The sequence below is a fragment of the Phyllobates terribilis genome, unplaced genomic scaffold (assembly GCF_046119375.1).
Source record: "Phyllobates terribilis strain yellow unplaced genomic scaffold, ASM4611937v1 Scaffold_5__5_contigs__length_657084704, whole genome shotgun sequence".
Taxonomy (NCBI): Eukaryota; Metazoa; Chordata; class Amphibia; order Anura; family Dendrobatidae; genus Phyllobates; species Phyllobates terribilis.
In genome coordinates this window covers 378,995,329-379,013,972 of record NW_027362765.1, presented here as the reverse complement: position 1 = coordinate 379,013,972, position 18,644 = coordinate 378,995,329, and the positions used below count along the sequence as shown (strand labels likewise).

The 18,644-nt window shown below is 34.9% G+C and overlaps 1 protein-coding gene across 1 annotated transcript in view; it reads left to right on the top strand.

Moving 5' to 3' along the window:
• Positions 1-18,644, top strand: part of GPR162 (G protein-coupled receptor 162) — a 40,228-nt gene that overhangs the window by 9,031 nt on the left and 12,553 nt on the right. The window contains exon 3 of the mRNA XM_073684865.1: positions 18,299-18,485. Coding sequence (XP_073540966.1) covers positions 18,299-18,485 — 187 coding nt within the window. The remainder of the gene's footprint in view (positions 1-18,298; positions 18,486-18,644) is intronic.

Here is an 18,644-nt window from a genome sequence, read left to right as displayed (position 1 = left end):
TCTTGCACACGGTGTCTTTAATCCAACAGCGGACCCACTGGAGTTTTCTTTCACAAATCGGCTTCAGAATAAAGCAGCTCCACCGGTGCTTTTACGCTCCTTTTCGCGGTGGGTCCGCTGCCGACGTCTTTTTTACTATATCTTCTATTAATAGAGTGGGTGGCTTCCAAGCGATAGCCGCCCGGAGAATGAAAAGGTTATTTCTTCTAACCGCTCCAGGGTTTCCAAATCCTGAAGTGGTTAAAAGAAGTAAGAAAAGACTGAACATGTGCACAGCAGAGTCGTTTTTACATTGCTGTCCATTTTTTCAAGTGTGTTTGCGGCACTTTTTTCAGGCGGATGCCGGACAGAATCCACCTGAAAAAGACGTTGTGTGCAAATACGTAGTTTTCACTTCAAAGCCGAAACATTTAAAAGAAGCTCAAAAGACTAAACCTATTGCACTATAGGAACAAGACGACGTTTTTACATAGAAATTAATGTTTATTCCTTAGAGTGTTTTTAAGCATTTTTTGCAAAGATTTCCGTTCCAAAAAATGATGGAAAAAAACCACAACATTGGCATGTGTTCTCATAGTATTTTTGCTGAGTTTTTGGAACAGAAACGCCCAAGTTTTTGAGGCGTTTTGAGTTTAGAAAGTTTCTGCTCCAAAAATTCATCAGAAAGAATTCTTTTAGGTGTGTGTTCACACTGCGCCTTTTTCCGTTTTTCAAGCAGGATATGCTAAAGAAAACTCTTTTTTCCTCTCGAGTTTTGTAAGCCTGAAGCATTTTTTTGTTGTTGTTTCCATCAGCGTTTTTTTTTTAATCTTTGTTTTGCATTTTACAGGCGTTTTCCATTAAGCACTAAAGAAAACCCTAGCAGTTTTTTCATTGGAGACATGAAAAAAAAATGTTCATGCATCTTCCAGTCATTTTTATTAGCCTTCCCACTGACTTGTATTGTCAGAACAAGACACAGTGTGAACACAGCCTCAGGCTATGTGCAAATGAATTTTTGTTTTTTTGCTTTTTCAAAACAGAAAATGAAAGGAAACTCAAAGATTTGGAAGAGGATTTGGAGAGTTTCTGCTCAGTTTCTGCTCCAAAACTCCTCAAAAACCTGTGTGCACTTAGTCTTAGAGTTTTTCTGCCAACTTTTCAGAGCAGAATCTCTCTAAGGCTATGTGTACACAAAGTTTTTCAAGAAATGGAGCAGAAACTGAGCGAAAACTCTCAAAATCCTCCTCCGAATCTTAAAAACTTTGTGTTTCTGCTCAGTTTCTGGTCCGAAAACTCATCGAAAAGACTCCATATGTACATAGCCCAACTCTCAAATCAAAACGTGTGGTTTTAAGGGTATGTAAACATGATGTCTTTTCAACTCAGGCAAACAAACCAAGTTTTTCAAGCAGAAAACACTTTAGGACTCTGGTAGTTTTTCTTCCTAAAGAGTCTTTTGTGTCTTTTTTTTCGGCAGTTTTTTGGCGGGTTTTCCTATGTTTTTTACTGTAATTTTTTGGTCTTTTTTTCACTCCGTTGAATAAAACTATGGGAAAAAAAGTAAAGCACTGAACATTTTACAGCAGAAAACACCAGAAGAATGGAGCGGTCACCTAAGTTAATCGATTGGCGTTTTTAGAAACCTGAAGTGGTTAAAAGACGTTTATAAGCCTGACCATGTGCACTGCGAGTCATTTTTACACGGACATGCAGATGGTCATTCTTTTCAGGCGGTTTTCACAGTGGAATATGACTGAAGAGGATGTTGTGTGCGAATACTCTGATACTATGTGCACTCTGTGTTTTTCAAGCAGAAACTTAGCGAAAAAATTTCCAAACCTCAAAACTCCTCAAAAAACTTTCTGCTTCAAAGCCTCAGCAAAAAAGCTATGTGCATGCGGTGTCTTTTTCAAGTAGATTCCACCTAAAATCTGCTGCATAAAATGAACAAAGCGCAAAATGACAATGCTGTGCACATGCTCCTTCTTACAGGGGACCCTGAAATAGTTAGAGGAAGTGACATACTTATCCTCCTCTGCTCTCTAGACTTGATCGTATGGCATAAAAAGCATCCGCCGGTGGCAGAGCCGCTGCAAAACAACCGCAGAGCCGCTGGTAAAGCCGTTTCAGGAAAATGACTCAGAGGCTGTGGCGGCGTTGAACAGGCACTGTGTGCACAGAGTTTCTGCGCCAAAAACTCAGCAAAAAAACCTCTGTGTGAACATGCCCTTAGAGGTTAAGCCTTTTTTATCTTGCCTTGCAGCACCCGTGTCCCCCTCCCACACACTCACCATTTGCTCTATCTTTACCTGGTCACACCTGCGCCGCGCTCCTCCTTCGCTCTCCCGCCCCGGCTCCTGCTCCTCTTCCCTGGATGCCTCCCTGGTTTATGTCTCTGCTCTTCCTCACGTTAATTATTTTAACAATTAACGTAATAATCTGTTTCACTTAATTAGCGGCGCGGAGGCAGCTGCTGCGAATGGTTAACCCCACGTTTGCCACTTATTAAGTGTCAGCGCTTCCATTACAATCAGAGCCGTTCAGATATTTGACCTCAAAGCCCCTCCTGGGAGTTGTAGTATAATTACAACGGATCGCTGTAGGACGTGCGGCCCTGAGCCTGACATGTGACTGCGATGTTAGCGGAACGCCGGATTATTACTGTGCCGGACGGAAAGTAATTTATGAGCGGAGGTAGGAAATAAATCCACCATATCATGTCCAGAACACATTGCACTATAATACCCGGCGATGGACGTGATGAGAATATTTCGAGGGATTTTATGGGTTTATAAATATGAAGCTTAATCGTTACATAATGAAAAGTTATACAACTTTCCAATAAGGTTTCTGTATCAATTCATTACCGTTTTCAAGATTTCTGCTAGTTGTCATGGAATAGAAGCCATTTGTTTTTTTTTTCAGAGGCTGAAAGCATCGCTCAGGAGAGGGTTTGCTATATTTGTATCCAGTATTGAGCAATCCTCTGTGAGCGAAACAGAAGCTGATACATTGAAGCAAACTCATAGGATAGGTGATTGGTGCTGCTGGCGGATTTAAAGGGATTGTCTATGCATACTCTGACATTGCAGAACAACTAGAGCATGATGGGTATTTCTTACAGTTACTAAGGTACTTGTCCAATGCCAAGCGAGTATTGCACCCGGCCCCGTCACAGGACGTTGGCTGGTTTTCTACCGCCCATTATGCACTAGCGTCTCTCCACACTTGACATCAGATCAGGTTGGACAACCCCTTTAAGAAGTATTAAATCTGTACAAATTTTCAGTTGCTAGGGATAATCAAGAGTGTTTCTATTCACTAACAGCAAGCAGGGGCCTTAAAGGGGTTATCTGGCATTAGGCTACAAGTCTGAAGTTATTCTATGTGACTGCAGACTTGTGAATCCTCACATCTCGCACACTGCACACTGTGAGGATTTTCCGGTGCCGGCGCCATGAGACTGCAAGTATGCGATTTGTATACTCCTGGCCACATTCTGACTAGACGTACATGGCCTCTCTCAAAACACTTGCATTGAGCGAGATTGCACACATCTAGTCGGCATGTGACTTCATGTATGCAAATCTCATACTTGTGGTCACGCACCCGCTGCTTCCGGCACTGCAGAATCCTCACTGCACACAGTGCACGTGATGTGAGGATTGACAAGTCTGCAGTCAGAGTGGCTTCAGACTTGTAGCCTAACGCCGGATAACCCCTTTAAGAGTAGTAAAAACTGAAATACAAAGGATATCAGAAATTTAATGAACCTTTTAGTGCCCAAAGACAAAACTTTATTTACAAAAATTCCTTTAAAGTACACAAAGATATTTTGTTAGTTGGGTCTCAAACCAATAAGTCGATTGCATTGTTTTCTGCAGTTCGGATCTCAGCAATCAGTAGCGATCTATGGAGGAATCCAGCAGCGCGTGTTCACTTTTCCTGCAGTGCCACCACAGGTGAAATGCAGTATTACACGGCCAGCACTGAAATCAATGCACTGTCCATGTAATGTAGGGAGGTGTCGGGTCCTCCAGAGCAAGAAATTCTCCGAAGGAGGATCATTCTATATTAATCCAGAATTTAGTAATAGGGTATTTGGAAATTAATTTCTTAAAGCAGACTCCCCTATAAAATCCATATTTACATATAATGTTAGGTTTTTGTTCTCCCTCCTCTGTATTATTTATTTTGTGGTTTGAGCCTCGTTAGAGGATAATGTTTATTAATTTCCTGCCATAATTCACTTTATAATAATGAAAGAAAACGGTTCTTCATTCGACAGCGCCATTGATTTCCAATATGCAAGAATAGTCAGTATGCATATAAGGCAATGAAAAAAATGCATAATAAAAAAAAGCCCCAAAATTCTGAAGGAAGCAGTGGTGACGTCAATGCTGGGCAGTGCGCTCACCCTTTAAGAACACCCCAGTGCTTGCTCCTGTAGTGGGGGAGCTTTCTGCACTGCTGCTGAGCTCCACCGGCCAGCAGCTACTTCGTGGATGCAACCAGAGGGGCCCCTGCAACGAAGGTCAGATTCCTGCACAGGGATGAAGGGTGGAAATTACAGCACCCATGGGACCGGCTTGCACCAAGACTGTCTGTAGTAGAGATTTTGTAAAAGGAAGGGCCTGTGATTCTCATTGTCCCCGGTGGTCTTTGGTGGTCTTTGGTGCGCTCAGTGTTTGCTTTATTGCCTGGTGGGGGCAGGAGGGTAGGGGCAGTAATATATCCAAGGGGCAGAAAGCAAAAGATGGTAAGAGAGGGGATTGATAGAATTATTGGGGCAGTGTTAGATAACATAACTTGCTGTTTGATGAAAATGTTTTTTTCTATATAATATTATCCCTGGTGTCTTATGGGGATAAGATGTGGGTAATATTTCAAGGAGTCTTATAGATGGAAGGTTAGGAACTATTGCACAGTGTAATAGGCAAGATAATGAGGGAAGGTGGGATTGTTAATGATATCGGGTATCTGAAGGTGACAGGTTAGGTCATTTTCCCTGGTGTCCAGTGGAAAGTCGGGTCTCACCAAATACTATCAGTATTTGGTCAGTATTCGGTCAGTATTTTTTCTCAGGAGTGGGTGATAAATGCAGAATTGGTGACTTGTTTCTATTCTACCTTTTCTCTGATTGTTCCTCACCTGGTTTTGGCTCCCACTCCTGAGAAAAGATACTGACCGAATACTGATAGTGGGGCCGTGGCCTTTGAATAATTTCCCCTGGTGTCCAGTGGGAAATGGGTTAGTAATATCTTCTAAGTCCTGGTTGGGAGGGGTGATTGTGATAATATCCCTGGTGCCAAGTGTACAATGGTAAGGGGGGATTGTTAGGGTTACCTGGTATTTGGAGGGGGCAGGTCCGGTATTATTCCCAGAGTTTGGTGGGAAGATGGCTTTGTGTTTTATCGTTGGTGTCTATTAGACAAGGGTGCAGATAACGTTCCCTGATATCTATAGCACAGTGGAGGTACGTAGCGCGGGTCTGTAAAAATGTCTATTTATTTCAGTACCAACTGTGATCCTCTCCGTATAACACTAAACTCTGGCATCTAGCTCAGTACCACATCGCAGGAAGAGTTGTCATAGGGAAGTCCTTGTTGTAATTTGTGGCTCATATGTACCAGTGCCCTAAAGATTTTAAACTTTATTTTTCATACATTTCTGCCTGACAAACACCTGGAAAATGGATTTATAATGTCAGTTGCCATGGAAATTATTGACATCAAATAAACCCAACGGTTATTGGCTGCAGCAGAAATAACAACTATTGTATGAAGGTCCGAAGGCACATATAATGATGATATCACCTGTATGAGTTGTGCATAATCTTATACATAGGGGGCAGTATTATAGCAGTAATATTCTTATACATAGGGAGCAGTATTATAGTAGTTATATTCTTGTACATAGGAGCAGTATTATAGCAGTTATATTCTTGTACATAGGAGTAGTATTATAGTAGTTATATTCTAATACATAGGGGGCAGTATTATAGTAGTTATATTCTTGTACATAGGAGCAGTATTATAGTAGCTATATTCTTGTACATAGCGGGCAGTATTATAGTAGTTATATTCTTGTACATAGGGGGCAGTATTATAGTTGTTATATTCTTGTACATAGAGGCAGTATTATAGTAGTTATATTCTTGTACATAGGGGCAGTATTATAGTAGTTATATTCTTGTACATAGGAGCAGTATTATAGTAGTTATATTCTTGTACATATGAGCAGTATTATAGTAGCTATATTCTTGTACATAGGAGCAGTATTATAGTAGTTATATTCCTGTACATAGGAGCAGTATTATAGTAGTTATATTCTAGTACATAGGAGCAGTATTATAGTAGTTATATTCTTGTACATAGGGGGCATTATTATAGTAGTTATATTCTTGTACATAGGGGCAGTATTATAGTAGTTATATTCTTGTACATAGGGGGCAGTATTATAGTAGTTATATTCTTGTACATAGGAGCAGTATTATAGTAGTTATATTCTTGTACATAGGAGCAGTATTATAGTAGTTATATTCTTGTACATAGAGGCAGTATTATAGTAGTTATATTCTTGTACATAGAGGCAGTATTATAGTAGTTATATTCTTGTACATAGGGGGCAGTATTATAGTAGTTATATTCTTGTACATAGGGGCAGTATTATAGTAGTTATATTCTTGTATATAGGGGGCAGTATTATAGTAGTTATATTCTTGTACATAGGGGCAGTATTATAGTAGGTATATTCTTGTACATAGGAGCAGTATTATAGTAGTTATATTCCTGTACATAGGGGGCAGTATTATAGTAGTTATATTCTTGTACATTGGGGCAGTATTATAGTAGTTATATTCTTGTACATAGGGGACAGTATTATAGTAGTTATATTCCTGTACATAGGGGGCAGTATTATAGTAGTTATATTCTTGTACATTGGGGCAGTATTATAGTAGTTATATTCTTGTACATAGGGGGCAGTATTATAGTAGTTATATTCCTGTACATAGGAGCAGTATTATAGTAGTTATATTCTTGTACATAGGGGACAGTATTATAGTAGTTATATTCCTGTACATAGGAGCAGTATTATAGTAGGTATATTCTTGTACATAGGAGCAGTATTATAGTAGTTATATTCCTGTACATAGGGGGCAGTATTATAGTAGTTATATTCTTGTACATTGGGGCAGTATTATAGTAGTTATATTCTTGTACATAGGGGACAGTATTATAGTAGTTATATTCCTGTACATAGGAGCAGTATTATAGTAGTTATATTCTTGTACATACGAGCAGTATTATAGTAGTTATATTCTTGTACATAGGAGCAGTATTATAGTAGTTATATTCTTGTACATAGGGGGCAGTATTATAGTAGTTATATTCCTGTACATAGGGGGCAGTATTATAGTAGTTATATTCTTGTACATTGGGGCAGTATTATAGTAGTTATATTCTTGTATATAGGGGGCAGTATTATAGTAGTTATATTCCTCTACATAGGAGCAGTATTATAGTAGTTATATTCTTGTACACAGGGGGCAGTATTATAGTAGTTATATTCTTGTACATAGGGGCAGTATTATAGTAGTTATATTCTTGTACATAGGAGCAGTATTATAGTAGTTATATTCTTGTACATAAGAGCAGTATTATAGTAGTTATATTCTTGTACATAGGAGCAGTATTATAGCAGATATATTCTTGTACATAGTAGCAGTATTATAGTAGTTATATTCTTGTACATAGTAGCAGTATTATAGTAGTTATATTCTTATACATAGGGGCAGTATTATAGTAGTTATATTGTTGTACATAGGAGGCAGTATTATATCAGATATATTCTTGTACATAGGAGCAGTATTATAGCAGATATATTCTTGTACATAGGAGCAGTATTATAGTAGTTATATTCTTGTACATAGGAGCAGTATTATAGTAGTTATATTCTTGTACATAGGAGCAGTATTATAGTAGTTATATTCTTGTACATGGGGGCAGTATTATAGTAGTTATATTCTTGTACATAGGAGCAGTATTATAGTAGTTATATTCCTGTACATAGGGGGCAGTATTATAGTAGTTATATTCTTGTAGATAGGAGCAGTATTATAGTAGTTATATTCCTGTACATAGGGGGCAGTATTATAGTAGTTATATTCTTGTACATAGGAGCAGTATTATAGTAGTTATATTCTTGTACATAGGAGAAGTATTATAGTAGTTATATTCCTGTACATAGGGGGCAGTATTATAGTAGTTATATTCTTGTACATAGGAGCAGTATTACAGTAGTTATATTCCTGTACATAGGGGGCAGTATTATAGTAGTTATATTCTTGTACATAGGAGCAGTATTATAGTAGTTATATTCTTGTACATAGGGGGCAGTATTATAGTAGTTATATTCTTGTACATAGGACCAGTATTATAGTAGTTATATTCCTGTACATAGGAGCAGTATTATAGTATTTATATTATTGTACATAGGGGGCAGTATTATGGCAGTTATATTCTTGTAGATAGCAGCAGTATTATAGTGGTTATATTCTTGTAGATAGGATCAGTATTATAGTAGTTATATTCTTGCACATATGGACCAGTATTATAGCAGTTATATTCTTGCACATGGGCAGTGTTATAGCAGATATATTCTTGCACATATGGAGCAGTATTATAGCAGTTATATTCTTGTACATGGGGCAGTAATATAGTAGTTCTATTCTTGTACATGCGAGCAGTATTATAGTAGTTCTATTCTTGTACATAGGAGCAGTATTATAGTAGTTCTATTCTTGTACATAGGGGGCAGTATTATAGTAGTTATATTCCTGTACATAGGGGGCAGTATTATAGTAGTTATATTCTTGTACATTGGGGCAGTATTATAGTAGTTATATTCTTGTATATAGGGGGCAGTATTATAGTAGTTATATTCCTCTACATAGGAGCAGTATTATAGTTGTTATATTCTTGTACACAGGGGGCGGTATTATAGTAGTTATATTCTTGTACATAGGGGGCAGTATTATAGTAGTTATATTCTTGTACATAGGGGCAGTATTATAGTAGTTATATTCTTGTACATAGGAGCAGTATTATAGTAGTTATATTCTTGTACATAGGAGCAGTATTATAGTAGTTATATTCCTGTACATAGGAGCAGTATTATAGCAGATATATTCTTGTACATAGGAGCAGTATTATAGTAGTTATATTCTTGTACATAGTAGCAGTATTATAGTAGTTATATTCTTATACATAGGGGCAGTATTATAGTAGTTATATTCTTGTACATAGGAGGCAGTATTATATCAGATATATTCTTGTACATAGGAGCAGTATTATAGCAGATATATTCTTGTACATAGGAGCATTATTATAGTAGTTATATTCTTGTACATAGGAGCAGTATTATAGTAGTTATATTCTTGTACATAGGAGCAGTATTATAGTAGTTATATTCTTGCACATGGGGGCAGTATTATAGTAGTTATATTCTTGTACATAGGAGCAGTATTATAGTAGTTATATTCTAGTACATAGGAGCAGTATTATAGTAGTTATATTCTTGTACATAGGGGGCAGTATTATAGTAGTTATATTCTTGTAGATAGGAGCAGTATTATAGTAGTTATAGTCTTGTTCATAGGGGGCAGTATTATAGTAGTTATATTCTTGTACATAGGAGCAGTATTATAGTAGTTATATTCCTGTACATAGTAGCAGTATTATAGTAGTTATATTCTTGTACATAGTAGCAGTATTATAGTAGTTATATTCTTATACATAGGGGCAGTATTATAGTAGTTATATTCTTGTACATAGGAGGCAGTATTATATCAGATATATTTTTGTACATAGGAGCAGTATTATAGCAGATATATTCTTGTACATAGGAGCAGTATTATAGTAGTTATATTCTTGTACATAGGAGCAGTATTATAGTACTTATATTCTTGTACATAGGAGCAGTATTATAGTAGTTATATTCTTGTACATGGGGGCAGTATTATAGTAGTTATATTCTTGTACATAGGAGCAGTATTATAGTAGTTATATTCTTGTACATAGGAGCAGTATTATAGTAGTTATATTCCTGTACATAGGGGGCAGTATTATAGTAGTTATATTCTTGTAAATAGGAGCAGTATTATAGTAGTTATAGTCTTGTTCATAGGGGGCAGTATTATAGTAGTTATATTCTTGTACATAGGAGCAGTATTATAGTAGTTATATTCCTGTACATAGGAGCAGTATTATAGTAGTTATATTATTGTACATAGGGGGCAGTATTATAGCAGTTATATTCTTGTAGATAGCAGCAGTATTATAGTAGTTATATTCTTGTAGATAGGATCAGTATTATAGTAGTTATATTCTTGCACATATGGAGCAGTATTATAGCAGTTATATTCTTGCACATGGGGCACTGTTATAGCAGATATATTCTTGCACATATGGAGCAGTATTATAGCAGTTATATTCTTGTACATGGGGCAGTAATATAGTAGTTCTATTCTTGTACATGCGAGCAGTATTATAGTAGTTCTATTCTTGTACATAGGAGCAGCATTATAGTAGTTATATTCTTGTACATAGGAGCAGTATTATAGTAGTTATACTCTTGTACATGGGGGCAGTATTATAGTAGTTAAATCTTGTACATAGGAGCAGTATTATAGTAGTTATATTCTTGTACATAGGAGCAGTATTATAGTAGTTATATTCCTGTACATAGGGGGCAGTATTATAGTAGTTATATTCTTGTAGATAGGAGCAGTATTATAGTAGTTATAGTCTTGTACATAGGGGGCAGTATTATAGTAGTTATATTCTTGTACATAGGAGCAGTATTATAGTAGTTATATTCCTGTACATAGGAGCAGTATTATAGTAGTTATATTCTTGTACATAGGGGGCAGTATTATAGTAGTTATATTCTTGTAGATAGCAGCAGTATTATAGTAGTTATATTCTTGTAGATAGGATCAGTATTATAGTAGTTATATTCTTGCACGTATGGAGCAGTATTATAGCAGTTATATTCTTGCACATGGGGCAGTGTTATAGCAGTTATATTCTTGCACATATGCAGCAGTACTAAAGCAGTTATATTCTTGTACATGGGGCAGTAATATCGTAGTTCTATTCTTGTACATGCAAGCAGTATTATAGTAGTTCTATTCTTGTACATAGGAGCAGTATTATAGTAGTTATATTCTTGTACATAGGGGGCAGTATTATAGTAGTTATATTCTTGTACATAGGAGCAGTATTATAGTAGTTATATTATTGTACATAGGGGGCAGTATTATAGCAGTAATATTCTTGTACAAAGGAGCAGCATTATAGTAGTTCTATTCTTGTACATAGGAGAAGAATTATAGTAATTATATTCCTGTACATAGGGGCAGTATTATAGTAGTTATATTCTTGTACATAGGGGCAGTATTATAGTAGTTATATTCTTGTACATAGGGGGCAGTATTATAGTAGTTATATTCTTGTACATAGGAGCAGTATTATAGTAATTATATTCCTGTACATAGGGGCAGTATTATAGTAGTTATATTCTTGTACATAGGGGCAGTATCATAGTAGTTATATTCTTGTACATAGGGGGCAGTATTATAGTAGTTATATTCTTGTACACAGGGGGCAGTATTATAGTAGTTATATTCTTGTACATAGGAGCAGTATTATAGTAATTATATTCCTGTACATAGGGGCAGTATTATAGTAGTTATATTCTTTTTCATAGGGGCAGTATTATAGCAGTAATATTCTTGTACAAAGGAGCAGTATTATAGTAGTTATATTCTTGTACATAGGAGGCGATATTATAGTAGTTATATTCTTGTACATAGGGGGCAGTATTATAGTAGTTATATTCTTGTACATAGGGGCAGTATTATAGTAGTTATATTCTTGTACATAGTAGCAGTATTATAGTAGTTATATTCTTGTACATAGTAGCAGTATTATAGTTGTTATATTCCTGTACATAGGGGCAGTATTATAGTAGTTATATTCTTGTAGATAGGAGCAGTATTATAGTAGTTATAGTCTTGTACATAGGGGGCAGTATTATAGTAGTTATATTCTTGTACATAGGAGCAGTATTATAGTAGTTATATTCCTGTACATAGGAGCAGTATTATAGTAGTTATATTCTTGTACATAGGGGGCAGTATTATAGTAGTTATATTCTTGTAGATAGCAGCAGTATTATAGTAGTTATATTCTTGTAGATAGGATCAGTATTATAGTAGTTATATTCTTGCACATATGGAGCAGTATTATAGCAGTTATATTCTTGCACATGGGGCAGTGTTATAGCAGATATATTCTTGCACATATGGAGCAGTATTATAGCAGTTATATTCTTGTACATGGGGCAGTAATATAGTAGTTCTATTCTTGTACATGCGAGCAGTATTATAGTCGCTATATTCTTGTACATAGGAGCAGCATTATAGTAGTTATATTCTTGTACATAGGAGCAGTATTATAGTAGTTATATTTTTGTACATGGGGGCAGTATTATAGTAGTTATATTCTTGTACATAGGAGCAGTATTATAGTAGTTATATTCTTGTACATAGGAGCAGTATTATAGTAGTTATATTCCTGTACATAGGAGGCAGTATTATAGTAGTTATATTCTTGTAGATAGGAGCAGTATTATAGTAGTTATAGTCTTGTACATAGGGGGCAGTATTATAGTAGTTATATTCTTGTACATAGGAGCAATATTATAGTAGTTATATTCCTGTACATAGGAGCAGTATTATAGTAGTTATATTCTTGTACATAGGGGGCAGTATTATAGTAGTTATATTCTTGTAGATAGCAGCAGTATTATAGTAGTTATATTCTTGTAGATAGGATCAGTATTATAGTAGTTATATTCTTGCACATATGGAGCAGTATTATAGCAGTTATATTCTTGCACAAGGGGCAGTGTTATAACAGATATATTCTTGCACATATGGAGCAGTATTAAAGCAGTTATATTCTTGTACATGGGGCAGTAATATCGTAGTTCTATTCTTGTACATGCGAGCAGTATTATAGTAGTTCTATTCTTGTACATAGGAGCAGTATTATAGTAGTTATATTCTTGTACATAGGGGGCAGTATTATAGTAGTTATATTCTTGTACATAGGAGCAGTATTATAGTAGTTATATTATTGTACATATTGGGCAGTATTATAGCAGTAATATTCTTGTACAAAGGAGCAGCATTATAGTAGTTCTATTCTTGTACATAGGAGAAGAATTATAGTAATTATATTCCTGTACATAGGGGCAGTATTATAGTAGTTATATTCTTGTACATAGGGGCAGTATTATAGTAGTTATATTCTTGTACATAGGGGGCAGTATTATAGTAGTTATATTCTTGTACATAGGAGCAGTATTATAGTAATTATATTCCTGTACATAGGGGCAGTATTATAGTAGTTATATTCTTGTACATAGGGGCAGTATCATAGTAGTTATATTCTTGTACATAGGGGGCAGTATTATAGTAGTTATATTCTTGTACACAGGGGGCAGTATTATAGTAGTTATATTCTTGTACATAGGAGCAGTATTATAGTAATTATATTCCTGTACATAGGGGCAGTATTATAGTAGTTATATTCTTGTTCATAGGGGCAGTATTATAGCAGTAATATTCTTGTACAAAGGAGCAGTATTATAGTAGTTATATTCTTGTACATAGGAGGCGATATTATAGTAGTTATATTCTTGTACATAGGGGGCAGTATTATAGTAGTTATATTCTTGTACATAGGGGCAGTATTATAGTAGTTATATTCTTGTACATAGTAGCAGTATTATAGTAGTTATATTCTTGTACATAGTAGCAGTATTATAGTTGTTATATTCCTGTACATAGGGGCAGTATTATACTAGTTATATTCTTGTAGATAGGAGCAGTATTATAGTAGTTATAGTCTTGTACATAGGGGGCAGTATTATAGTAGTTATATTCTTGTACATAGGAGCAGTATTACAGTAGTTATATTCCTGTACATAGGAGCAGTATTATAGTAGTTATATTCTTGTACATAGGGGGCAGTATTATAGTAGTTATATTCTTGTAGATAGCAGCAGTATTATAGTAGTTATATTCTTGTAGATAGGATCAGTATTATAGTAGTTATATTCTTGCACATATGGAGCAGTATTATAGCAGTTATATTCTTGCACATGGGGCAGTGTTATAGCAGATATATTCTTGCACATATGGAGCAGTATTATAGCAGTTATATTCTTGTACATGGGGCAGTAATATAGTAGTTCTATTCTTGTACATGCGAGCAGTATTATAGTCGCTCTATTCTTGTACATAGGAGCAGCATTATAGTAGTTATATTCTTGTACATAGGAGCAGTATTATAGTAGTTATATTCTTGTACATGGGGGCAGTATTATAGTAGTTATATTCTTGTACATAGGAGCAGTATTATAGTAGTTATATTCTTGTACATAGGAGCAGTATTATAGTAGTTATATTCCTGTACATAGGAGGCAGTATTATAGTAGTTATATTCTTGTAGATAGGAGCAGTATTATAGTAGTTATAGTCTTGTACATAGGGGGCAGTATTATAGTAGTTATATTCTTGTACATAGGAGCAATATTAGAGTAGTTATATTCCTGTACATAGGAGCAGTATTATAGTAGTTATATTCTTGTACATAAGGGGCAGTATTATAGTAGTTATATTCTTGTAGATAGCAGCAGTATTATAGTAGTTATATTCTTGTAGATAGGATCAGTATTATAGTAGTTATATTCTTGCACATATGGAGCAGTATTATAGCAGTTATATTCTTGCACATGGGGCAGTGTTATAGCAGATATATTCTTGCACATATGGAGCAGTATTATAGCAGTTATATTCTTGTACATGGGGCAGTAATATAGTAGTTCTATTCTTGTACATGCGAGCAGTATTATAGTAGTTCTATTCTTGTACATAGGAGCAGTATTATAGTAGTTATATTCTTGTACATAGGGGGCAGTATTATAGTAGTTATATTCTTGTACATAGGAGCAGTATTATAGTAGTTATATTATTGTACATAGGGGGCAGTATTATAGCAGTAATATTCTTGTACAAAGGAGCAGCGTTATAGTAGTTCTATTCTTGTACATAGGAGAAGTATTATAGTAATTATATTTCTGTACATAGGGGCAGTATTATAGTAGTTATATTCTTGTACATAGGGGCAGTATTATAGTAGTTATATTCTTGTACATAGGGGCAGTATTATAATAGTTATATTCTTGTACATAGTAGCAGTATTATAGTAGTTATATTCTTGTACATAGTAGCAGTATTATAGTAGTTATATTCTTATACATAGGGGCATTATTATAGTAGTCATATTCTTGTACATAGGAGGCAGTATTATAGCAGATATATTCTTGTACATAGTAGCAGTATTATAGTAGTTATATTCTTGTACATAGGGGGCAGTATTATAGTAGTTATATTCTTGTACATAGGGGCAGTATTATAGTAGCTATATTCTTGTACATAGTAGCAGTATTATAGTAGTTATATTCTTGTACATGGGGGCAGTATTATAGTAGTTATATTCTTGTAGATAGGAGCAGTATTATAGTAGTTATATTCTTGTACATAGGAGCAGTATTATAGTAGTTATATTCTTGTACATACGGGCAGTATTATAGTAGTTATATTCTTGTACATAGGAGGCAGTATTATAGCAGATATATTCTTGTACATAGTAGCAGTATTATAGTAGTTATATTCTTGTACATAGGAGCAGTATTATAGTAGTTATATTCTTGTACATAGGAGCAGTATTATAGTAGTTATATTCTTGTACATAGGAGCAGTATTATAGTAGTTATATTCTTGTACATAGGGAGCAGTATTATAGTAGTTATATTCTTGCACATAGGGAGCAGTATTATAGTAGTTATATTCTTGTACATAGGGGCAGTATTATAGTAGTTATATTCTTGTACATAGGAGCAGTATTATAGTAGTTGTATTCTTGTACATAGGAGCAGTATTATAGTAGTTATATTCTTGTACATAGGAGCAGTATTATAGTAGTTATATTCTTGTACATAGGAGCAGTATTATAGTAGTTATATTCTTGTACATAGGGGCAGTATTATAGTAGTTATATTCTTGTACATAGGAGCAGTATTATAGTAGTTATATTCTTGTACATAGGGGCAGTATTATAGTAGTTATATTCTTGTACATAGGAGGCAGTATTATAGTAGTTATATTCTTGTAGATAGGAGCAGTATTATAGTAGTTATAGTCTTTTACATAGGGGCAGTATTATAGTAGTTATATTCTTGTACATAGGGGCAGTATTATAGCAGTTGTATTCTTGTACATGGGGCAGTGTTATAGTAGTTATATTCTTGCACATATGGAGCAGTATTATAGCAGTTATATTCTTGTACATGGGGCAGTATTATAGTAGTTATATTCTTGTACATAGGGGCTGTATTATAGTAGTTATATTCTTGTACATAGGGGCAGTATTATAGTAGTTATATTCTTGTACATAGGAGCAGTATTATAGTAGTTATATTCTTGTACATAGAGTAGTATTATAGTAGTTATATTCTTGTACATAGGAGCAGTATTATAGTAGTTATATTCTTGCACATAGGAGCAGTATTATAGTATTCATATTCTTGTACATGGGGGCAGTATTATAGTAGTTATATTCTTGTACATGGGGGCAGTATTATAGTAGTTATATTCTTGTACATGGGGGCAGTATTATAGTAGTTATATTCTTGTACATAGGAGCAGTATTATAGTAGTTATATTCTTGTACATAGAGTAGTATTATAGTAGTTATATTCTTGTACATAGGGGCAGTATTATAGTAGTTATATTCTTGTACATGGGGGCAGTATTATAGTAGTTATATTCTTGTACATAGGAGCAGTATTATAGTAGTTATATTCTTGTACATAGGAGCAGTATTATAGCAGTTATACTCTTGTACATAGGGGCAGTATTATAGTAGTTATATTCTTGTACATAGGGCCTGTATTATAGTAGTTATATTCTTGTCTACAGGAGCAGTATTATAGTAGTTATATTCTTGTACATAGTGTGCAGTATTATAGTAGTCATATTCTTGTACATAGGAGCAGTATTATAGTAGTTATATTCTTGTACATAGGGACAGTATTATAGTAGTTATATTCTTGTACATAGGAGCAGTATTATAGTAGTTATATTCTTGTACATAGGAGCAGTATTATAGTAGTTATATACTTGTACATAGGGGGCAGTATTATAGTAGTTACATTCTTGTACAAAGGGGGCTGTATTATAGTAGTTACATTTTTGTACATAGGGGGCAGTATTATAGTAGTTACATTCTTGTACATAGGGGGCAGTATTATAGTAGTTACATTCTTGTACATAGGGGGCAGTATTATAGTAGTTATATTCTTGTACTTAGGAGCAGTATTATATTAGTTATATTCTTGTATATAGGGGCAGTATTATATTAGTTATATTCTTGTACATAGGAGCAGTATTATAGTAGTTATATTCTTGTATATAGGGGCAGTATTATAGTAGTTATATTCTTGTACATAGGAGCAGTATTATAGTAGTTATATTCTTGTACATAGGAGCAGTATTATAGTAGTTATATTCTTGTACATAGGGGCAGTATTATAGTAGTTATATTCTTGTACATAGAGGCAGTATTATAGTAGTTATATTCTTATACATAGGGGCAGTATTATAGTAGTCATATTCTTGTACATAGGGGCAGTATTATAGTAGTTATATTCTTGTACATAGGGGGCAGTATTATAGTAGTTATATTCTTGTACATAGGGGGTGGTATATATCACTAATGATAAAAATATGGACAGTGGCTGATAGTAGCTTTCAGGTGGGGTAATGGTAAGGTTATGTCGTCCTTAAATAAACCTTCCAGAACTTTGCTTTTAGCAGTGACACATTTTTATGAGCATTTCCTTTCTATTATGCGACTTTGTACGTGGATGATATCGGTTCTTAATTGTTTACTTTTTATTCACTGCATAATTCATGAAACATTGTTTTCCATTTCCACATACACAGAAACATCTTAGTTATTGCTTCGTTTATAGACCATGTTACTGATATAAAGTTTGATCATCAGTGACACCTTCAGGTCATAATGTGGAATGACACTTTACCAAGTAAAACGTTCAACCTACTTAACCTAATTACATTTTTTTTAAATATTTTTGTCTATGTTTTCTTGTGTTGCAGGTGGTGAGTTTTGTAAGTCTTCGTTATGATAGCGCCCCTCCATGGATGGTGCTGTGTGTGCTATGGTGTTCAATGGCACAGACTCTTCTACTTCCATCATTTATCTGGTCCTGTGCTCGGTACCGTGCAGACCTACGCACCGTTTGGGAACACTGCGCCTCCATGTTGTCTGACAGTGGGGATGAAGGTGAGAATTGCTGCCGGCACCCCCTTTCTTGTCCTCACCTATACATACCTCAAATAAAGATAAATAGCTGCTTTATCACATACATAAACATCACCGCAAAACCATGCACATACAAAGTAGCGCAATACAGTGTACATAAATAATCCTGCTATAAAAAAA